At 32.7% G+C, this 26,111-nt stretch overlaps 1 protein-coding gene across 1 annotated transcript; it reads left to right on the top strand.

Moving 5' to 3' along the window:
- The first annotated feature begins 1,338 nt into the window (after positions 1 to 1,338).
- Positions 1,339 to 25,455, top strand: LOC139522331 (macrophage mannose receptor 1-like). The gene is made up of 9 exons (XM_071315866.1): positions 1,339 to 1,493; positions 10,702 to 10,769; positions 13,178 to 13,262; positions 14,044 to 14,256; positions 17,643 to 17,681; positions 20,139 to 20,212; positions 21,006 to 21,090; positions 24,305 to 24,526; positions 25,387 to 25,455. Exons 1-9 carry the CDS (start codon positions 1,412 to 1,414, stop codon positions 25,401 to 25,403), a joined length of 885 nt encoding a protein of 294 aa, XP_071171967.1. The 5' UTR covers positions 1,339 to 1,411; the 3' UTR covers positions 25,404 to 25,455.
- The last annotated feature ends 656 nt before the right edge of the window (positions 25,456 to 26,111 follow it).

The following is a 26,111-nucleotide window of genomic DNA, read 5'->3' as shown; positions in this document are numbered from 1 at the left end:
TAGGACATGCTATGCCTTATTCTTCTTGATGCACAGGTATGGCTTTACTCAGAGTACATTTTGTTAAGACAAAGAGTCCACGTGAACCTTAAAAAGACCAAAATATATTTTCTTTCTTGGAATTTGAATTTTTGATTTTGATATGAAGCCATAATGTATTAAAAGTTTAATAATTTGTGAACTGATGTTTCCCCTTAGTTTCAGTTCGTAACCCGGATTTTTTTTGTCAATCGATTTATAAAGTTCGATCAGCAGTATACTACTGTTGCCTTTATTTTTAATTCACCAAACATAATCCCTCCCCCCTGGAAAAAACCCAACAAATAAGCAGTCATTAAGATTATCTTGCGAGCTGTATTTGGCAAAACGTTCGGAAATTTTGACTCTCAATGATCGCCCACGTCGTAACTTTACATGGCGTTATTGAACATTTTTTATTCGAGCGTCAATTAATTCCAGTCTAGGTGATGAGTACTACCTTTATTGATACGGCCAATTCCCCAAAATTTATTTCAAACGAGGATTATTTTCCATTAGTATTTCATTCTTTACTCGAATTATTGTAAAATATAAAATGTATCGATGTATGAAATTGTAGGTTTAAACAACATCATTGATTGTTTCTGATTACACCAAATAATATATACTATTACAGCAACATTATATTATATTATATGCTTCTGATTTTAGTATTTATTTTGAAAATGTACTAAAGAACAAACTTAACAACGATCAAAATGGAACTGGAATACCTTATCTTATTTATTGTATTTCATTTGATTTATAGACGTCCTCCGATACACAATTTTACAAAAACATATGCTTTTGTTATTTCTGTATCAAAGTACAAGTATCTTCAACAGGAACCTTATGAAAATATCTAAATGGTAAAAAACTAGTAATGATTTTTCTTCTATCATGTTTTGATATTTCAATCGAACTTTAAACGTACAATAGAATGAAACAAATCCATTGAAGGCTGACACTATCAAACAAAGGCCTTACAAACAAACTTAATGTATGCCTTAAACATAATTTGGTGCAATCTGTTAATATGGCATTACAATAACTTTGTTATCAGAATTATCATCGAATCACAATAAATATAAAAAAGAATGGTATGATTGCTAATGGGACAACTCTCCACAAGAAACCAACTGACACAGAAACTAACAACTATAGTATGTTTTATTAAAACATGGTATTTATTTGGTTTCAAATAAGTGGACTGTACTTCACCGACAGTTGTTGAAAAGTAAATTCTACGTGTAATTTTAAAATTGTACAATCTAGGTATCAATCCAAAATGGAGAACAATCTAAGATAAGATTTACGTACATGTAAATACACATAATAGTTCTGTTGATACTATTTGGCTATTAAGTGTACATTTGGTACTGTTTTGGTCGATATGTTTGCACTTACTATTGCTTTATTAATTGTTTTTACGGCCGATGCGTCCAATGTGAAAAGCAGAAGTACAGCTGACGACGGTGAGTAATATTGTGATTTTAAAGAAAAATACAAAGCACAAGTCTCAAATATAATCATATCATATGTATATTGAAATCTGTATTTCAAGTGTCCATTTCTTCAACCAAATACTTTACAACAAATTCATTTGCGTCTTTACAATTCCAGTCATGCATACAACGGTGACAACATTAAATTTCAAAAGCTCAGAAAGATCCTGAAACAGACAAGCTTTAAAGTATTATTATCACAAGCATTTCATATTCCTTACTAAAAAAATACTGAAAAAGAAACGAGTTTAATTAATGATTATTTGTGGAATAAGGTTATATTATTCAAAATGGATGATTGGTGAGTAGATTAGAATATGGTTAAACAAATATAATAATAATTTTTGGATTTTAAACCTTTTGGTCTCGCGCGTCCCTTAATAGACATAATTTGTCAAAATGTGCATCTTGTGCCGTTAAATTGATACTGTTAATGTTATTTCTTCCACATGGATCTTGAGTGAATCATCAACCCAGTAGCCAGTACTTTGGGACTGACCTGAAAATTTGGATATTGATTTACCTAAATGTGCTGTTATACAATTTCAAAACCATTTTGAATTAAGGAACGTAGCACCCTCGTGCATAGTTTTGATTCTTTTTTCCAGATAAGTTGTACTTTCGGTCCAGGATGTGTTTATCAGCTCTTTAACGTTTGTATTAGGTTTTGGAATTTAGAAAAATATGCCTATGGCTTTACTAAAGAAATATCACTGGTTGAGATGCACATGTAGTGCAGAAAAATTGGTACTATTAATGTTATTACTAATAATTGGTCTGTACCTCTACTGTTGGATTATACGTCTCTGAGGGATTCCATAAGCATAGCAGTCAGTTAGTCGGTACTGGCTTGAAAAAAAGTAAATTGTTTCATACACATTTGCTGTTATAACATTTCAAAATCATTTTGATAAAAGAATGTATCTCCCTCGTTCATTACTTTGATGCCTTGTCCATGTAAGTAGTAATATTAATATTTTTGTGTTTTATCTACTCTTCTACGTTTGTAATTGTATAAGCTATTTGGGTATTTTCAAATTTATGCCATGATCGTCACTGAAGAGATATTATCTGTTAAAAAAAGAATATTGTACCGTTGATTTTATTAAAGACATTATTTGACCTATACTTTTACAAATTGTGACTTGGATGAAGAGTTGTCTCATTAGCACTTATGCAATATCTTCTTATATCTGTATATTGTAAAAGTTGATATCACTTAATTGTATGGTTGAATTATCCAACGAAAAACAATTTGATTTGATATTTCTCTACCGGTTTTAAGTTTTACCATGCACATTTACTCCCTTCGTATCGAAATTTTATCATTTCAACAAATATTAAAGTAGAACAACATAGTTGAGTTAATATATTCCAAAGCCCCATAAAAACACCCATCAAAGATAAACAATTCAAAATCTAGAACACCTGTACCAAAAACAGAATTATGGCAATTATTTTTCTTTTGTTCTGTTAATTAATACCGTTTGAATATGCCATGAAATAAACTCATCATAGATACCAGGATTTAAATTTTGTTTTTACGCCAGACGTCTACAAAAGACTCATCAGTGACGCTGGAATCCAAAAAAGTTGAAAAGGCCAAATAAAGTACGAAGCTGAAGAGCATTGGGGCCCAACTTCCTAAACGTTTTGCCAAATACAGCTTAGGTAATCTATTTCCGAGGAAGAAAAGCCTTAGTTTTTCAAACAATCAAAAGTTTTGTAAACAGTTAATTTATAAATATGACCATATCAATGATAATTTATGTCAGCACAGAAGTGCTGACTACTGGGAATTCCTCTTTTTGAATTTGTCTTGAAGTCAGGCATAAAGTAATCGTAATAAGTAATAATCATGAGCAGCAAAATCGGGATTACTGTTTTGTCACATTAAGATTACATTGATATAATATTAATAATTTGCTTACAAATTACAAATATTGTGTATGGAAATATTTTTTAAACTATTATCGACTTTATCACTTTTCAATATGATTGACCCTATCATCTATATAACAAATTTAGTTAAAAAAAGCTTTTGCATGTGGAGTGAAAATTTTAGATGTATTTTTCACTTTGCTGATTGACATATATAAGATCAAATAAGCCCGCTTAAATAATAATGGAATTTAGAACCGTATTCGATTTTTTTATAATTCAATTCAATTTAAAGTAATCTAATGTTATCGATAACCTTTGGATATAGACACGGTAGGTATAGTGTCCGGCTAGGATCATGGTTTCTCAAGTGATTTGATCGGGCTTTTTCGAGTGTGACCAGTTTTTTTCGAGTGATTATGATAAAAAATGTAAATAAACAGACTTCTTTTCTGACAAGGCGTGAGATAGACGCTTGAGTTTAACATACAAAGATATACAAGTTGTGTTGGAATTCAAGATAAAAATATATTATCAATCCAATTTAATTTTGGTTAAAAAAGTTGAATTTAGCCTAACAATGCTTCTTCTGATACATTTTATGATAGTATGATACTAAACCCCTAACGGGAGGGATTGTGCCTAATATTCATATGATGAAGATATAATCTTTCAATTAGTTTAATTGAGGTCTGAAGCTGGCATGTCAGTTTACTGCTAGTAGTCTGTTGTTATCTATGTATTATTGTCATTTTGTTTATTTTCTTTTGTTACATCTTCTGACATCGGACTCGGACTTCTCTTGAACTGAATTTTAATGTGCGTATTGTTATGCGTTTACTTTTTCTACATTGGCTAGAGGTATAGGGGGAGGGTTGAGATCTCATAAACATGTTTAACCCCGCCGCAATTTTGCGCCTGTCCCAAGTCAGGAGCCTCTGGCCTTTGTTAGTCTTGTATGATTTTTAATTTTAGTTTCTTGTGTATAATTCGGCGTATGACGTCCATTATCACTGAACTAGTATACATATTTTTAAGGGGCCAGCTGAAGGACGCCTCTGGGTGCGGGAGTTTCTCGCTACATTTAAGACCCATTGGTGGCCTTCGGCTGTTGTCTGCTCTTTGGTCGGGTTGTTGTCTCTTTAACAGATTCCTCATTTCCTTTCTCAATTCTATTTTATTCCAAAAAACAGAATAAAGCCAATTTTATACAAATACCAATGCAAATGTCGATGGAAATGCATACACGGAATCGTAATATCCCTTGATATGCATACACTTTACAAAAACTCTTGCTATTACATTTAAAACGGCATTTTGAGACTAAATTTATTTCTACGTGTTCGGGTTTTTTCGAGAGCAGTCCAAGCTTTTTCGAGAGCGTCCTTGTTTTATCGAGTGATTATACAAATTTCCGAAGCTTAAAATGTTTAATAAGCTGCATTAGAATTGAGATAACTGTTTTGTATTTTAAGCTTGGCCGTCGTTAAACTTAATTTTACTGTAGCAAATATCCGTTTACCTAGCGACACGTAGGTAAACTCAATTTGCGACAATAAAATCAACGTTTTACGAAGGCCAAGCTCAAAATACAATATAGTTATCTCCTAATTTTTATGGTTCTTCTCTGCTGTTCATTAGGTTTCTTACTGCGTTTTTGATAAAAAGCTGCGCCATGAGCGCTACGCCCGAAGCATTTTTCAAAGAATAAAGTTTGTTCTCTTATCATGCATATGGTTGTGGCTTATTATCTATATCTTGCATGAATAGACATTTCTCGTATCACACTGCACAGAGTGTGCTGCGAAAAAGTGATACGAAAATCTGCGTTACTTTGATTTGCATATCCAGAATCATAAGCATGATATAACGGCATCTCATTGGCTATTAGTTAGGTCATTGATGACATTCAAAGGTAACGACGCTGTACATTTCGTATGAAAAGTACTACACCAAGGATTTGCGTAATTATTGATTTAACATAATAGAGTATTGACCATATGAAGACAAATAGGTTTAAAAACTTGGGAAAATGGGATACCGTTTGATAATTAGTTAATTTGAATCATCTAAAGCTGTGACTTGATCTATTTGAAAAAGAAAAAAAAAAGAAAATGCATATTTGGACAGTGAAGATCATAATTATTAATTAGTCTGTATTTCTAATTAAAATCCTAAAAAAATAATACTAATACTAGTATGTGCCTAAAATAAGCATGCACAAGCCACATTTAAATCAGAACCTTTTCTAACTTGAAATATTTAAAAGACAACATACATGATGTATGCAACTAAAGGAGATACACTGTTGTTCAGTTGCATAGATTTCAACAAAATTAATTCATTTTTATGTCTTCTTCATAAATTTTTTTAAAGAAATAAACATACATGCATCAAATGTAAAATCATTACCATATATACTGTATATAATACAAACCTTATTTACATTAAGAAGTTTTAAATGTTGCACTGCTTTGTTTTGGCAATCTAGTAACCTTTGTCTACAGTCTCTGCAAACACATGTACCTGGAATTATAAAAGAATCATTAACTGTTTTACATAAACATTTTTATGGTCATATGTTTTTATAATTATTGTTTAATAATGATTTATTCAAAAAGCATATACAGTACTAGTATATAATTTAGCATGTCACTTAAATGTATGTGGTCACAACTTGACCTGGTCAGCACAGCATCTTAATTCAAATACACAAAAAGGAAGCATAACCTATTTGTGTCATTTTGGTCTCTTGTGGACAGTTGTCTCATTGGCAATCATACCACATCCTCTTTTTTTTTATTCAAACATGTACATATATTATTAAATGTGCTACATTTGTACATAGGTAGACAATTTTTTATATTTGCATTCTCAAAGAAAGTGACATAAAACCCATTATAAAGGTCCTTATCATGCTTATAGAATTTTAAACTTGTGGTTGTTAGATATTTTATATTTAATGAAGATAAAAATGTACTTCCCTGGCAAGGAACTGTATACAAAGCAAACATACACTTTGAATACAATAAATTTGGTCATCATGGTCATGGAAATAGATTGAAAAAGTCACTGAAAAAGTTGATCAGCATTTCCACCTGGAAAACAAGCTTTTTGCAACTTTCCTAGATCATGAGCAAGGCCTATACAATTTGGACAAAGAAATAACATGCACAGAAATGGGACAGCCCCTCTTAATGGCTTACGCCTAATGGAACACATGTCTTTGCAAAAAATAGAAATTTATAATTTAGTTAAAACTATGCTTACCTGTTTCAAGTTGAAGGACTAATCCATGAAGTATATTTATAGTTTCCACATTAGACAGTGACAGTTCTCTGTCACATCATTTTTTTAGCATCAGACGGTTCATGTCACAGGAGTTGATAAAAACGGAACTTCACTTAGTTTCCCCCTTTTTCTCTTTTTTATTATTTCCAAGAACATTGAACAATGGCTTGAACATATTTGTATATTTCATGCAGTGACGGGAGCAAATCACATGCTGTACAAACAGCATCTTGTTCATCATGGTCATCATCCAAATTTTCACATGTTCTCTCAAGTTTGTTATGACTTTCATGTCCTCTGAACATACATTGACATACCAAAGGCTTATCATTGTTATAAAACTGACCAGCCATTATGAAGCATGTATACAGATATATTTTAGAATTAGATGTAAAGTTTAAAATATGTTGATTTTTAAAAAAGAAGCACAACATGTTGCAGACGTCTGTCTCCATTTTTTGTGTAGATAAACAAATGACTTTTTCTATTTTAAAACTTTGGTGAGTTCTAAAAAGGGAAATAACTCTTGTAGATTTCAGGCAATTTTTGGCATTTTTATCCAATTTTTATAAAAAAAATCTAATGAGCTCCAAAATGTTTTTGCAGAAATGAGAACTATCAATCTTTTGGAATAAAAGCTATTTTTTTAGTTTATTCAGGAATGGATGCGTTTTTTCATAAATTAGGAAAAAAGTTGGTTCATAATTGCATTAGAATATGCTAAAATTCATACTACTTACCTACACTAAAAATGTCCATTTGAGTTTAATATCAGAAAAAGTGAAAAAAAGTCACTGAACAAGTATTTGAAGAAATTGATATGATATAAACTGCACCAAACATATTATTCTGTATATAAGTGACTGTAAGCCGATAATAGCAAAAATCAGCTATTTTCAACATTTTAAAGCCTGTTGCCATGGTAAGCATACATAATTCAGGGTGACATGTACAGATTTTTTTCATATTTTATATCAATGTTTGTTGTCAGAAAGTTTCAACAAAATCGGTGACCACCCGTGCCCAACTTTGGTTGACGGTTACAGAGAATGGGTGCTAAATATTTAATTCAAATAGAATAAACTCGCCGTATTCTATTGAAAATGAATAACTAGAGTTGATATAAAGCGTAATTACACCATATATAAGAATGCCAGATTTTGAATGGTTGATAGCCAGTGTATGTTTAGCAAATTCTAATATTTTTTCCTCATTTCAAACGAATTTGCCTGTTTTTCACCACTGCCGGTGAATTTGCCTCAAATACTATGGTATTAGCCATTTTGGATATGCCTTTTTTACACTCTCGAGCATCTTCCCACTAATTTTTTTCTTCCCGGTTATGATGTTACATAAAAAAGAGAGCTAACACGTATTAGTACATGTATTATTCCCGAGGTTCTATGATAATATCCTTTTATCCTCAAAATTATGCATAAACATATTAATGAATTACAGATTTCAAGTACAAAAAAAATATCTTTACCTGTACAGAAAGTTTCAATCCAAATCTATTCGGTGTAATTAAACAGATAAATCATGTTATGGCGGGGTATTTGCGAATAAATACCCGCGAGTCTAGGGACTGAATTTCCCTCGACTAGCGGATCGCAAATACCCCTCCATTACATAAAATATCTGTTCAATATCCGTTCTCACTTCTTATGAAACTTAAAAATAATTTCTCAATGTCATATAAAAAATTAATAAAAAAACTAAAAGGAGTTTACCTTAATCTATGTTAAGCAGTCACCAAAGTTTCGTGTAAACTTCTAAAAGCACTATACAAATATTGTCTGAAAACTGTAAAATCACCCCTTTTAAGCTCATCTGGCCCATAAAGGTCAAGTGAGAATATTCCCATCATTTGGCGTTCGTCGCTGTCCACTTTTGTCGTTCGTTAACTTTTACAATAATCATTTCCTCTGAAGATACTTGAACAAAGTTCATTACAGATAGAGATAAATGTAAACAGCAAAAATGTTCAGTAAAGTGAGAATTACAAGCAAGTCACCATCACCAATAACAGAGAATTTTGTCATGAATTATATTCTTATCTTCAATGTTGAAGAGTGTCCTTTGTTTTATATATACACTGCAGCACATAGACCAAGGTGAGCGACACATGTTAGCTCTTTAGGGGCTCTAGTTTGTTTTAAAAAAGCCAATTACTCATAAACATCAAATCTAAAATTTATAAAATCCGAAAGGGAGGATACCTCAATAGATATGAACAATTTCCCGAAGTTTCATGTACATTGGTTACAACGCTTTTGAAGTAATTTTCCGACTTGCTGACGACGGACGGACAACGGTATACTATACTGTCGGTATACTGTCGGTATACTATACTAGAGGTATAGGGGGAGGGTTGAGATCTCACAAACATGTTTAACCCCGCCGCATTTTTGCGCCTGTCCCAAGTCAGGAGCCTCTGGCCTTTGTTAGTCTTGTATTATTTTAATTTTAGTTTCTTGTGTACAATTTGGAAATTAGTTTGGCGTTCATTATCACTGGACTTGTATATATTTGTTTAGGGGGCCAGCTGAAGGACGCCTCCGGGTGCGGGAATTTCTCGCTACATTGAAGACCTGTTGGTGACCCTCTGCTGTTGTTTTTTATTTGGGCGGGTTGTTGTCTCTTTGACACATTCCCCATTTCCATTCTCAATTTGAATTTTATACTTAATAGTTATACGTCCCGTTTGAAAACTCTGGGGTTCACCACGAAAAGTATTAAAAGAACTCTGAAATGAAGTTGAATAGATTATGAGTCCCCTGCACTATGTTCTAAAGACCTCTTTATACAGGATCCAATTATTTCTCATTTAATTCTAGAAAGTTGTGGTAGAATTTTTTCGAACAGAATTAAATGAAAAAGGTTAATTTAGATCACCGTAGTAATATGATTTAGTGATTTGTTTGGAAGATGTGATATTGCCCTTACCTTGATTACAGTAATTAAATTGAAAAAGTTATTTTCTTTAGTTGAGAATACTTTTTTTTTTTATCACAATGTTGTTTGAAAAAACCCGGACCATTTGTTAAAAAACCCGGACGACAGATGCTCTCGAAAAAGCCCGGACCATAATAAACACTCATTTTTTTGGTTAGAAACTAGGAAAAAATATTCTTTGTTGATCAAATAATGTATAGTAATCAGTTGTGTAGTCATGAAATGAACCTATTATAATTACGAATTAGCAGTTAATTGACCTTATCTCATGTTTCGTCACTCGAAAAAGCCCGAACTACACTCGAAAAAAAAACCCCGGATGAATCACTCGAAAAACCACGATCCTAGCCGGACACTATATCTACCGTACCTACCGAACCTACCGTGATAGTTGTAATTGTAATGTATTCGTTGCATTAAATTATCATTTTGTTTTTAAACTTTTTTGCAAAACCGACTTTGTCTATATTTACTCACTTTATTCAAAACAAAACAAACATGTAACGGGTAATTAAAATCTGGTCTGAGTCTAGTTAATAACCACAGGAAAAAGGTTGTCGTAGACGAATAATTATCAAAAGTACCAGGATTATAATTTAGTACGCCAGACGCGCGTTTCGTCTACATAAGACTCATCAGTGATGCTCAAATCGAAATATTGATAAAGCCAAACATGTACAAAGTTGAAGAGCATTGAGGATCCAAAATTCCAAAAAGTTGTGCCAAATACGGCTAAGGTAATCTATGCCTGGAATAAGAAAATCCTTAGTTTTTCGAAAAATTCAAAGTTTTGTAAACAGGAAATTTATAAAAATTACCACATTATTGATATTCATGTCAACACCAAAATGTTGACTACTGGGCTGGTGATACCCTCGGGGACGAAACGAAAATAAGGCACAAATTCAAGATTTTTAGGCGTTTAATGTCTTACAGTCATTGATAAGGCTTATGAACGTTGGCTTCCGTTATCATCTGAGAAATGTTATTGTCGATATGTGGTCCAAACGTATCAATTTTGAATGTAAGAAATGTGATTTTAATACTGCAGGTTGGTTGCAATATGGAAACCAATGTTATTTCTTTGGGCTAAATGGAGCAACATGGTTTGACGCGGATGTAAGTAAAACAATACTTTGCTCTAATAGAATATCACTGAAATATATGCTGACATAAAGAGAAAACACGAACAAAAAGAGGTGACATAGTTTGTGTGGCTTACAATATGTCTTTTTAAAACACAAGTGATATCTGTATGAATTCTGTATCTTTTATATTATATCACAAGCATGTGCTGTCTTTACCACGGAACTAAATGGACTAGTCTTTGGCTTGTTCAAAATGTATGGTAAATGCTAACACCGATTAATTGTTATAAAAGTATAAGGAGATGTCTTTTGATGTCGATGAGACTAATATGTAGCAAGTACCAATAATGTGAACAACTCCAAATCCTTCATATATCGTTTTATTTGTTTATGCGTTCATGAACGTTTTATAAACGGCAAAGAGCTCATTAGAGCTGTCATGTTCACAAAGTTTGTAGAAGGTAAATTCAAACATGATTTCAATCTCTGCGTCTATGGTTATTCAAAAGGGATCATGCACATACTGAAATGTTTTACCAATTGCAGGAAAAAAAATTTGAATGTTTACCTTGTACAACACATGATGATACATAAACTCATCATAGAAACCAGGATTGAATTATTCGTATTTACGTCAGACCCATCAGTGACGCTCGCATAAAAGAATGTTAAAAAAAACCAAATGTCAGGTGACTATAATGTTCTTTAACATGCCTAACTCATGTTTAATAAAACAAATATATTATTCAATTTTGTATATTTCACGCTTTTTGTCTTCTTTTTTTTTTTCTTTTATATTTTTGACAACTTTGTGTTGTATATTCTGATGTTGTGTATAATCATGTTTACTTGAGTAGTTAGTATATTTTAGTCAAAACCACAGGCACCTATCTTAGAAAAAAAATATTACTATATACCTTAATATAACACTAAGGTATATAGATTTTGTTTTCTGAGACAAGTGCCTGTGGTCAAACTACACAAAATACCTCAATGTTCAAATAAGTACAAACTTTGCTTATGATTAAAAAATAAAGAAAATTATGGTCAACTTACCTTTAAAATAGACAAGTTGTCTTAATATTATATTCCGCCGATATTCAAATTCTAAATTAAATATATCCAAAACAAAGATGATGATGGCAAACACGATGCACATTTTACTAATATTAAAAACCATTATCGGATGAAAGTGAAATTCTCCGGTAAACATGCAATCATTTAAAATATTGTAATGTAATATCAATTTACTTTTATTAGAATTACCCAATAACTAATATATCAGGGATACTTAGTGCAATACTGTACACTAAGTAAATTGTTAACAGCAATAGTGTGCAAAAAAAAATATATTAGTCATTTAAAAAAAACAAAAAACAACAACAAATAAAGTACGAAATTGAAGAGCATTGGACCAAAAATTCCTAAACGTTATTTCAATTACAGCTCATGTGAAAGAGGGACGAAAGATACCGAAGAGACAGTCAAACTCATAAATCAAAATTAAACCGACAACGTCATGGCTATAAATGAAAAAGACAAACAGACAAACAATAGTACACATGACACAACATAGAAAACTAAAGAATAAACAACACGAACCCCACCAAAAAAAGGGGTGATCTCAGGTGCTAAGGAATGGTAAGAAGATCCTGCTCCAAATATGGCACCCGTCGTGCTGCTTATGTGATATCAACTCCGGTAAATAGTCTAATTCGGTAGGTCACATTCATGAAAGGGAAGGGGATTGTAGTTACGACGTAAGGAACATATCAGATACCATTTGTGAAATGGTTATTCCATAACGGTCAACCAACCCGTGATGGCGTCCGTAAAATTACGAAGGGATGATTTCAACTTCACCATTTGGAACTCTTGGATTAATAGCTTCCTTGTGAGCAGCATTCCTCTATCAAGAAAATCATGATAGGAAATGCATGCACGGGAATATCGTGTAAAATTGGGAGATATATACCCCGTATGCAGGTGCTGCTGGAATGTTGCTACTTAGAAATGGAAAGTTCACAATTGGAAAGCTGAAATCATGTCTTTTGTCGTAAAGTTTTGTTTTCAACCGACCGTTATTGTCAATTTCTAGATGTAAGTCAAGATATGAGGCCGACCTAACTGTACATGTAGTATCCTTTATCTTTAGTTCGTATGTAATCTATTCATGAGGTACAAAAGCCTTCGTATTTCTAAAATTCGTTTTTTTACAGTCAATTTATAATTACGAACATATCAATGATAATGCAAGTCAACACAGAAGTGCATCACGCATTATGAATTTAAAAAAAATGCTTTTACATTGAATGTGTGTATAAATTGAACAAACAAGGAAGATAATATAATATCTTTGTGTTACTATTTCTAGTAAGTAAATCATGGATCTTCAAATTAACAAACTGTTTAGATTATCAGAACTATTTGACTATTTAGGCAGCTTGCATGGGAATGGAAAGCCATTTAGTAAAAATCGAAAACAAATGGATAGACAATTGGTTATGGACGAAACGTCCATCAGGTAAACAATACATGTATTTCTTTTAACAAGGGTGTTTCCCCCTTCAATGTTAAATGACGATAGAAAGGTCTGTCCATGGCAAATCAACGAATGCGTTTTGTGATTTGTTACATATATGTGATCCCAAAACGATTTATGTATAGATACTCAAATATGACCAACACTTGTTACACAAGACAAATCTGTCTTTTAAAGACTATATTGTATCGATGTGTCATAAAGTATAACATCTAAGATATTGTTTTACGTACATCAGTAATAAACGTTTTTTTTCTCACTTTTGAAGCTAATCAATAATCTTTTCCAGAGGGTACCATTCGTGTTCCAAGAATAACAGAACAAAAAAAAACAAAATTAAAAAAATCTGACAAAAATTAATTAAAAAATCATTAATATAAAAACCAAAACTAAACAACAGATATGCTTCGAAGCATTTTACATTATTACATTTAATGAAAAAAAGAATGGAGTGATTTGTTTTTTTGCAACTATAGTCATGTATATCATGAAGGTTTAATAGGTAAATTATACATAAGCAAAACAAAAACAACACCCAAAACACGCAATGCGAAATACACAGAAACAATAGAACCCAGCACATTGTGTCTTGTTTGTGTAGCGCAATCGATAATTTGGTATACTATACATTATTAATTAGTATATTGTCACTCTGGTCATTCCGATACACTTTAATACTCGAGGTATCGAAGACAGTGTTCCAACATGTGCAAATACAGTCATACATATATACATGTTACCGGCCAAATACTTTTTTTTTCAGCACAAAGTTATTACTGGATAGGTTTGACAGATATAGAGAATGAAGGAAACTTTACATGGAACATCGACAATACTGTTGCCAGTTACACACAGTGGGCCTCCGGATATGGCAAAGTTGCAGAGACTTATGATGTGGTAGCTTGGGGATGGAAAGATGGATGGTTTGATTACCCCCCTTCGTATAAATATGGATATATATGTCAAAGAGATTTTTGTATGCTTTTCATATTTGATAAAATGCAGATATGAATTGAAATGTTAGAATTAGATTAATTGTTTTATCAATTTCAACCAAATTTTTCAAATCATTTATCACACAAATCCTGCGTAATAACATTATCTATATATGTAACACTCCCAAACGTGTCCTGTCCCCCAAACGTGTCCGATTCCCCCAAACGTGTCCGATTCCCCCAAACGTGTCTATTCTCCCGAAACGTGTCCGTAATATCCAATATTCCCCAAACGTGTCCGATTTTATAACCCCCAAACGTGTCCGATAATTGTTATTCGCCAAAACGTGTCCACTATTAAACGCCAGGACGTCTCACGTCTTTTAGCGCTAATACATGAATAAAATCAATAACGTTTACGGCAATTCTATAATGGGGGCACAGTTGATAAAGTGGTCATTTATTAGTTTTAGTTGGTTCAATGCCGGTTGTTATTGCAAATTTAACCTGTAACATCTAGATCAACTTTTGACTGAAATTGCTTATTGATATTCCAGTTGCAAGTATTATGCTCGTTTAGAGCGCACATACATGTACAAACAATTCTAGTTCAGTTGAATAAATCGTTTACTATTTAATTATTCTGTACTAATAAACTCCGATGATGCCTTTTATATTACAGCTAATTTCCTAATGCATGTAGAACAAAACTTTGGTTAGCTTGCTTGCTTGTATTTTATATTGTACAATCCATAGGATAACACCCAATTAAATTCAAATACAATATATTCAGATTGAACAATGCCTATATATATTGTTTAAAGATTCCAATCTTATTTACAAAGCTTGTATTATCAATTATACAAACAATGCAAGCAAGCCTAACAACGTTTTACTTTGCAAGCATTAGGAAATCAGCTGTAATCCGCGAATGCTGCACGGCGGGCTTTTAAAAGGATTGACTTCCTTTTTTTTTCAACAGTTCTGATATTTTATTATCATACCGGGGATTTAGGATTGGGCCTAAATTTGTTTACGATTATTCGGGATTAACATTAGTTAAACTTAAAAATCTTAAGAGCCAGTAAAGACCGAAATTTTATAACTTCACTAAGAAACTATTTGATTCTCTAATAAAATAGAAAAAAAACCTCTTAAAATTATAAACTGGTAGTAAGGTTTCACATTATGAACTTTTGGTTTCGAGCATCACTTAAATACACGCAAACAAGAGACATTACGTCCAGTGGCAAATATTTCATGCATGGACAGGACGACAACATACTTTGGATAAGTTATATTATGACATGTGGACGAATATTTGCCGGAATTTGGAATTAGGCCTGGATGTGTACAGTTATAAGAATTTACGCTTTACGGTTATTAGGAATTTACACTAATCGTAACTAGGAATTAAATTATATTTTTTTGGAGCGGAAAAGGACAGTTTTATTTTTACGGAATATCAGTACAACAATCTTTTATTTCCCTTTATATTATAGGACAAGTTTGGGGAATTGAGTACGTTTGAAGGATTGGGCACGTTTGGGTGTTATTAAAAAAAATGGACACGTTTAGGCGTTTGCATAATACAAATGACACGCTTTGGCGCCCTTTTTACAACTAGACATGTTTTGCATTTCAGTGACGTCGATGTGGACACGTTTGGGAGTATCGGACACGTTTCGGGGGAAGGACACGTTTCTGAGTGTTACATATATATTGTGAACAAATGATAATTCGCACATCGTTTTTGTACACGTTACAAGTATTTTGCTAGCTCCTTATCATACTTGGATATAGCAATCATAGCGATTTTAATTTGGCTAATATCATCACTGTAATATTTTCATTACAACATCAAACTGATTTCAATTTTATATGAACATTCAATTGATATTATTTATAAGATACTTTTGGAACCGGAAATCTGGTGCTAGCATATATACTACATTTAAGAAGATAGACACTAAAATCTTGTGTTGTTTTGATGCTTTCTGTCATATAGGAAAACGTTTAATATTTTATAAACATGTGTAATTAATACATCAAGCTGGTTAAGTATTTTAAGATGAATTAGTATAACCTGGGTCAATGAAGGTATGTTAAAGTGTTGACAACTTGAATAGAATTGTAAAAAACAACAAATTGTACACACCATATTCATCCATTCTTTCTTACGACCAGACGAACTTTTGAAAAATTGCCTCTGTGATTGTACATAATGAATGTAATTGGTATTAATATATTCAAGTTAAGTTGTCAGTTCAGTTGACTTGAAGTATCTTAAAAAGAACCTTTCTCCATTAATTCTAAATCTGGAAAGCTCAAATGAAACCTAGAAATTAAGTTCTGAAATGTCGTCTAATGAACTTACCCATTAACAACATTCTTTATTATTCCATATTCAATAGTTTCTCTCGCAAAATAGTGCAATACATTCTATTTTTATTGTTTCAATATTTACGTTTAAGCATACTCTTCTAAACGAGAATTGTATATACGATATTTACAAAATTGGTGGTAATTCGGGTCGTTATAAAAAGCTCTAATCTAAAACTTATACAACGATACAAATTGATGCTTATATAGACAATAACTGTTTAGTGTCTTTAAATATCAGCTGTATTTGTACGAGGCTAGGAAACAAGGTGTATGCGAGCTTTTAGCGAGCTACTACACCTGTTTTGAGCCGAGTACAAATACAGCTGATATTTAAAGACCCTAAACAGTTATTGTCTTTATCCTGCAATTAGTTCTGTATATTGTTTGTGTTTTGAAAGACACAAAAACTAGCATATTTAGAATTTATTTTCGATTTGTAATCCCTTGAGGCCCGCGTAGTAATATCAAAATCACACATTACGCTGAAGACGGGTTCGCAAAAAAGAATCTTGAATGGTCAACAATAATTTATCGCTCAAGGTGAATAATTGTCTATTTTAACATAACAACTAATTTCAACAGTAAAAACAAATAATAAAACATTGTCAAATTTGAAACAGAAGTGTACGAGTTGTCCTACGCTTCAGACTTGACATTCACTAAACATGCATGCTGAAATTGACATGGTTAATTTTGTAACACAATCATACACATTCAAGTTTTGAAATCGACAATTGTCATCGTCATTGGAATGCAACTGGAATACACATTCTGAGGTCACACAGGTTCAAACAATACTCAGTCCGGCAGTGGGCGGAGCTTTATAGCGATATCTGTATAGTATACAGATACAGCATAGCGATATCTGTAGGGCTGTATCTGTATAGTAGGACACCCAACTGCAGGATAAAAACAAATATTTGCTTTCATGGATGCTTTGGATTACATTTGTTGGTCCAGTGAACTTTTCAAAACAACACATTATTGGTGTTCATCATTCATCTATTAAACAGTAGCTATACTAAAATCATATTCTTTACAGGTCAGAGAAAAAATCAAGACAACATCGTCACGACAAACAGTATGTAGTAAATACTGATACATGTATTAATTGTAATTTTAATTTTATCAAACATCTACAATTTAATATTTGCTGTCAAAAATGTAGAAGATTTTAACTTTAAAACTTTGTTTAGAAATTCATGTGAATGATATCTACATGTAAGTTTATAAAGAACCCTTTCTATCATTTTCTATAAGTAAATGAAAATAAAACTTTATAAATCTCGAAGAACTATTTTGAATATTCCTTCACAAAGATTTTTTTCTGTTGTTTCAATCATACATCATGCTAAATAATATGTAATTCTTGAAATGCAATATTTTCCATCGAATATTTAGTTGCAAGGTATTTCATTTTCTAAGATTATTTGTAAAAAAAAGTAAAATCGCAAAAATACTGAGCTCCGAGGAAAATTAAAAATAGAAAGTCCCTTATCAAATGATCAAAAGCTCAAACACATCAAACGAATGGACAACAACTGTCATATTCCTGACTTGGTAGAGGCATTTTATTATGTAGAAAATGGTAGATTAAACCGATTAAACCTGATTTTATAGCTAGTTTAACTTCTCACTTGTGTGACAGTCGTATAAAATTCCATTACATTGACAACGATGTGTGGACAAAACAAGTAGACATAATAGGTGAAAGTTTCAAAAAAAAAGGTCACAGCAATATCGATGTATTGATTTCATCATGTTAGGCTATTTGAATTTAGATAAATACAAGATTGTATACCGAAATAAGAATTTTATTGTATTCAAAGATATTCGTTTTTCCTGATTTTATTTTTTGAGCTTTAAAAAAGACATTTCTATTTCCATTTGTCTGTGCAAGAAATGATTCATTGGTTTTTGCTTACCAAGGCAAGTACTGTGGATACATTATTATTTGTTGAGTACAGAAGAGCCACACATTTAAATGTTCAACGAATAACAGGCTTGCATAAAACACCGAAAGCAAATGTCGAAGAAAATACAAGTTTTCGTCAGTCCACGAAAACGAATGAATCCACAATATTACATGCATATCCAGTACGAAAAAACATTTACAATTTCAATCAGTACAATATATAGGTTCTGGATAGTAGGTCAACTTTGAGTAATGACAGGGAATTTGGATTGCAATTGGAAATATGGCTATATTACATACCTTAGCTGTATTTAGCAAAACTTTTAGGAATTTTGGTCCGTACTGCTCTTCAACTTCGTACTTTATTTTGCCCTTTTAACTTTTTGGATTCTAGCGTCACTGATGAGTCTTTTGTAGACGAAACGCGCGTCTGGCGTATATACAAAATTTAGTCCTGGTATCTATGATGAGTTTATTTAGATAGGGCAAACATTTTTATTGCTACATGTCACATTTTAGATGAGTCCTCAGAGAGTTGTTACAATGTTTCTTAAACGTGCATCGAGCGTAATAATCAACCTATAGATGTATGTGGTTGTGTACATGTGTTTATATGTCATGCACTTTTAATCAGATACTCAACATTACCATTTGATTACGGACTTTCCGTTTTTGATTTTCCTCGGAGTTCTGTATTTTTGTTATTTTACTCTTTATGTATAAGTATGGTTTAAATGCAACACTTGAGAAGTCAATGAATGACCCTATTTCTATATCACAATCAACCTTTTGAAATTCCATGGAGAGGAATTTTGCCTTTGATTTGATTGTGTATCTGTCGTTTTAATGCATCTAAGACGTTTTTTTGTTATATTGTACAGTCATTACGGTTTAGATATTATTGCAAAATTGGAAATGATTATGATTAAAGTACATTACAATTGATATGAATTCATATTTGATTGACACCACTGGTGGAAGTACCTCTATTTGAATCTTGCTCGGAGTTCAGTATTTTTGAGATTTTAATTTTTCATCACCATATTTTTTTAGGCCATCTTTTAGTGTAACAAGAATGGAAGTAACAAGTTTGGAAAGATGTTAAGTCGAACATAAAGACGACCGATCAGTTTATATTTGATTCATGATAATGATTTCAAGTTTGTTTAAGTGGTTCCAAATATTGATTCTTTTGTCCCCCCCCCCCCCCCCCAAAAAAAAAAAAAAAAAACAACACCAAAACAAACTGTAATGATTAAGTTTTTTTTTCTGCTAAAAACGTGCATATTTGTAGTATAGAGAGAATACAGATTCGAGAAGGTTATTAAAATATGATAACCATACAGATAACCGTAATTCTTTCACGTTACAACTACATTGTAGTAGGTTGGATATTATTTGAATCGAGGATTTGTATAGTTGCTAATGTTCTTTATTAAATCCTTAATCATAACATTTTTTAATTCTTTTACAATTATGTCTGGCGCTTTTTTTTATACGCAAATCTTCCTAGTCGTATTGATTAGTGTCAGAACGTCAGAACATATATTTACACTAACATTCATATGAAGGCATCTGATTTTAGTTTTGAGCGTCAAAAAGCTTCTCGATTCATTATTGCAGGAACCGGATGGTTGAGATTTGGCAATGACTGTTATTTCTTTGGAACCAATGGGGTAGACTGGTTTACGGCAAACGTAAGTTAAGTAGATATTTGATTGATATTCGTAAGTTCATATAATACTACATAGAACAATAAAAACCAGAACAACACGAACCCTGCCAAAACCTGTGATGGCCTTGGATACTCAATAAGTGTGAGAAGACACTTCATTATTAGTGGTATCCATGGTACAAGTGTTATATATGGTAAGCTCAACTTTTACGACGAGTCTCATTCAGAACCATTCTAAAATCATCTCCCAATCATGACTATGTGCTGTTCTGAGAATCATATCACAATGCGAAAGAAATTTTAACTCTGAATCTAAAGCGTCTCTTATACTGACAAAAGAATGTCCAGATTAAATAGTATTTTCCGTGAAAAAGAAATAAAGATTGTACCCTGCTTTTTAAAAATCTCTGTAACTCTGCATTTTTCGTATAGCTCCATAACGAAGGAGGTGTATGCCTGCTTAAGGTTTGAAAATTCTTTTGCATTCATTCGCTAAATTTATGACTTTGTCTAGGATTATATACCTTGTAATGATTTTGAACATTAAGTCCTTCTCCTGTGTCGGAATTTTATAAAAAAGCAGGAAAAATACTTCTACAGTTTCACAAAGTATTGCACCGATACAAATTCGTTATATACACCCAATGAAAGCTTTGGCGAAAAAGATATTCCGCGACAATATATGAAAAGAAACTGCTTGATTTGCAAACGGAATGTGCGTTAATCAATAAACATTGTTTACTCTATGTCATTCCTCTAGAAATAATTTGTCTTTAAGCATAACAGAAAGTTGATTCCGGTATTTTCTTCGACAGGATGATTGCAAACAAAGAGGAAGTCATTTAGCAAAGATGTACAACAATACCTTAGATGAATGGCTGATGACGAAAAAACCAACAGGTAAAACGGAAATTATATAAATATTTTTTTTTAATTAACTTCTTAAAAGTTATAAAAATTAAACGAAAAGTGATTAGAAAAAAGATCGATATGAAATAAAAAGAAGATGAAAATCAATATACACTATTTATATTTAGACTAAAATTCTTATAAACATAAAAGAAGGACGAAAGATACCAAAGGGACAGTCAAACTCATATATCCAAAACAAACTGACAACACCATGGCCAAAAATAAAAAGACAAACAGAAAAACAATAGTACACATGACACAACATAGAAAACTAAAGAATAAACAACACGAACCCCTCCAAAAACTAGGGGTGATCTCAGGTGCTCCGGAAGGGTAAGCAGATCCTGCTCCACATGTGGCACCCGTCGTGTTGCTTATGTGATTACAAATCCGGTAAATAGTCTAATTCGGTAGGTCACATTCATGAAAGGGAAGGGGATTGTAGTTACGACGTAAGGAACATATCCGATATCATTTGTGAAACGGTTATTCCATAACGGTCAACCAACTCGTGATGGCGTCCGTAAAATTTACGAAGGGATGATTTCAACTTCACCATTTAAAACTCTTGGTTTAATAGCTTCCTTGTGAGCAGTAACCCTCTATCATGAAAATCATGATAGGAAATGCAAGCACGGGAATATCGTATCAATTGGGAGATATATATCCCGTATGCAGGTGCTGCTGGAATGTTGCTACTTAAAAATGGAAAGTTCACAATTGGAAAGCTGAAATCATCTCTTTTGTCGTAAAGTTTTGTTTTCAACCGACACTCATTGTCAATTTCTAGATGTAAGTCAAGATATGAATAAAATTGAGAAAGGAAATGGTGAATATGTCAAAGCGACAACCACCCGACCATAGAGCAAACAACAGCCGAAGGCAACCAATGGGTCTTCAATGTAGCGAGAATTCCCGCACCCGTAGGTGTCCTTCAGCTGGCCCCTAAAATATGCATAATAGTACAGTGATAATGGACGTCATACTTAACTTCGAATTATACACAAGAAACTAAAATTTAAAATCATACAAGACTAACAAAGGCCAGAGGCTCCTGACTTGGGACAGGCGCAAAATTGCGGCGGGGTTAAACATGTTTATGAGATCTCAACCCTCCCCCTATACCTCTAGCCAATGTAGAAAAGTAAAAGAATAACAATACGCACATTAAAATTCAGTTCAAGAGAAGTCCGAGTCTGATGTCAAAAGATGTAACAAAAGAAAATAAATAAAATGACAATAATACATAAATAACAACAGACTACTAGCAGTTAACTGACATGCCAGCTCCAGACCTCAATTAAACTGATTGAAAGATTATGTCTTCATCATATGAATATCAGGTACAATCCCTCCCGTTAGGGGTTTAGTATCATACTATCATAAAATATATGAGAAGAACATAACCCGTGTCATGCCAACAACTGTTTTTTTTTAGAAATAAATGTGTTTAGTTCCGATGCAAAGACCCTATCAGTGAATCAATGTTAAAGCCAAAATATGCAATCTTTAATGACCTGACAACAGTATCGTAACTATATCCCCTTTTAATAAGTCTATTTAAAGGTTTTGTTAGTTTCTGAGGAGAATACTGACATTTTTGTGCTTTATAAAGAATATTTCCATAAAATTTTTGATGTGAAATACCTGAACGTATAAGATGTCTGCATGTTGAGTTATATTTACGAATTATTTCCTTATACCGGTGATAAAATTTAGTAAATGTTTTGACCAGTTTGTGATATCGAAAACCCTGGTGTAATAATTTTTCAGTAATACATAAATTTCTCTCGCTAAAATCTAATACATTGTTACATACACGAGCGAATCGTACAAGTTGAGATATATAAACACCATAAGATGGTCACAAGGGAACGTCACCATCTAAAAATGGATAATTAACAATAGGAAATGAAAAATCATCTCTTTTATCATAAATTTTTGTATTAAGCTTCCCGTTTATGATATAGATATCAAGATCGAGGAAAGGGCAGTGGTCATTGTTATCATTAGCTTTATTTAAAGTAAGTTCTACAGGATAAATTTCTTTAGTATACATACTGAAGTCGTCATTATTTAGAGCCAATATATCATCCATGAAGCCGACTTAACTGTATCTGTAGTATCCTTTATCTCCAATTCGATGGGATAGATGCGTTCCACATAGTCACCAAATTTTGAATTGTTTAGTGAAAGAACGTCATCTATATAGCGGAAAGTAGAGTTAAAGGATATTGCTAACTTCTTATCTTTCTTCCGAAGAAGTTCCTGCATGAAGTCAGCCTCATAATAATAAAGAAACAAGTCGGCAAGTAGAGTGGCACAGTTTGTTCCCATTGGGATGCCGACAGTCTGTTGAAAAACACGTCCTCCGAACGATACAAATATGTTGTCAATCAAAAAATCAAGCATCTTGATAATATCGGTTTCAGAGAATTTTTTGTTTGAATCAGAGTGATTCTTTACAAAGTATGATTTATCCCTCCCTAAGACAAGATACTTGTATCTACGTTGGCCATTCTTTTCTATGAAGCAAAGTAATACCAACTCTTTCAATTTGTCTTTAGATACCTATTTTAGTGCGCATGAAATGTTTTTTCCAAAAAAGATACATTATCGGGTGCGCATGTCGAAAAAAAAAAGAGAAAGCCAAAACCTAAGCTTATTTGTCTTCTTAAATTTAGCCCCGTAAATGTGTATGTTTCACTCAGGATTCGGCAAACTGCTTCTTTGATATTGCGACAACACCGTATATACAGTGTCTAACTTACATGTAGCTTTATAAAAATACAGTTTAGATAAAGGCAACAGTAGTATACCGCTGTTCAAAACTCATAAATCCAGGGACAAAAAACAAAATCGGGGTAACAAACTAAAACCGAGGGAAACGCATTAAATATAAGAGGAGAACAACGACATATCACCGAAACGTAACACACACAGAAACGGACCAAGCATCAGACAAAACACCACGAGAATAACAAATATAACATGAAAACCAAATACATGAATTTGGGATAGACAAGTACCGTGCCACGTCTGATCTCAATATCTCAAAAATAAGAGAAAACACAAACGACTCAACGTCAAAATGCAACACACACAGGTTACTCGAGTTATGCCTTCCTTGTCGGCTTTATCTTGAGCTGTAACAAAGCAATAACTGTTATGTAAACCGTTTTCAACTTCAATTTATTTACAGCTCAATCATATTACTGGATTGGACTAACAGACATGACAAATGAAGGACAATTTAGATGGACTATCGATAATACTACCCTTACATTTTCAAACTGGGCGTCAACTTATGGCACAGCAAAGGGATCTCCAGACAGATCTGACGTTGTAGCATGGGGTTGGAGTTCTGGTTGGTTCGATTATCCAGCTACAGATAAATATGGATATGTTTGCCAAAGCAGGTCATGTAAGTAATTTAATCTCTCATATATACCAGTACTGACACAAGGGTCCATTCTTCAGATGTTTTATTTCCTGTTGATCAACAACACTATCAATTAGAATTCATGCATTTCTTATGTAATTTCCTTTAAACGGGCATACCATCAGCAAAGCTTTGGTATGTTAACAATTCTTTTTTTTTCTGCTGGGTGAAGTTAATGACAGAACTATGTTAAAATTGATAAATTTTGATGTCAGTGGTCTTTCCAGTTCAAAATGATCCTTCACTCATGAAAGCTTCACATGTCGATGATATCACGATTAGACACATTGATCAAACTTCTGCAGAAAGCTATGACGTTTGAAATAATACAAAGTACACAATCTGGAAAAAAGTTAAACAGAAAGCATTCAAACCAGTTTATGTACTTTGATGTACGGTTATTGGGACTTCAATGTGTTCTGATGCAGTTATTAAATGTGATAAAAGGACAGATTACTCACATTTTTAACTACTCTGATCTGATAGAATTATATTCAAAAGATTAAACAACTCACAACCAAAAAGGAGATTTTTAAACACCAAGTACTTTATGTTAATAAACCAATTAATGAAAATACTATTAAGATTTCGTATTTATTAGGCTGTACATGTCATGATTTTTATCAACCATAGTTTCTTCATTTTGTTAAGTTGAATACACATTTTGATTTCTTATAACACATCATTTCGTTTCACAGTAGGAATTATAACAATCACGTCGTCAATTCATTTCTGAACATTTATTTTGTGCCGCCTTGTATCTACTTATTTCATTTATTTAAGATCCACATACTTAAGTTTAACCACTGTATTTTTTTATTTTTTTATTTTCATGTTTTCAGGTAATGGAGCAATCTGACAAAGATCGAATAAGATAACCGAATTACAATAATTACAATTGTGTTGTTGAGTATAGTTGGTTGAAAATAGTACATGTTTTTACCAGGTGCACAATATAATACAAACAAATCGCAGAAAAGCAAATGCCGAAACATCAAATCAAGTAGGACCTAAGTAGAACCACCTTAACCGTTTAATGTTATCGTTTTCTACGTTTTATCACATCTTTTTGTCATGGCTATTACCAACTTTGGTTGGTGGACTCCCAAGTTTTTTTTCTCGTACACAAAAGATTTTTCTGGATACTATAGTAACAAAAACAGAAATGCGAATAACACGCAACCCATAGGACAAAGAAAACAAATACAAATGTAAAGTCACAATCAAAATTAAGTCTTCAACAAAACAGCAAAACAAGCACTTAATCAGCACGGGTCGAACGAAAAATGTGAATGTATTAGACAGACTTAAAAAAGAGGGACACAAGATACCAAAGGGACAGCCAAACTCATAAATCGAAAATAAACTGACAACGCTATGGCTAAAAATGAAAAGACAAACAGACAAACAATAGTACACATGACACAACATAGAAAACTAAAGAATAAACAATACGAACCCCACCAAAAACTAGGGGTGATCTCAGGTGCTCCGGAAGGGTAAGCAGATCCTGCTCCACTTGTGGCGCCCGTCGTGTTGCTTATGTGATAAAAAATCCGGTAAATAG

The sequence above is a fragment of the Mytilus edulis genome, chromosome 5 (assembly GCF_963676685.1).
Source record: "Mytilus edulis chromosome 5, xbMytEdul2.2, whole genome shotgun sequence".
Taxonomy (NCBI): Eukaryota; Metazoa; Mollusca; class Bivalvia; order Mytilida; family Mytilidae; genus Mytilus; species Mytilus edulis.
This window is presented reverse-complemented; position numbering and strand designations above follow the sequence as displayed.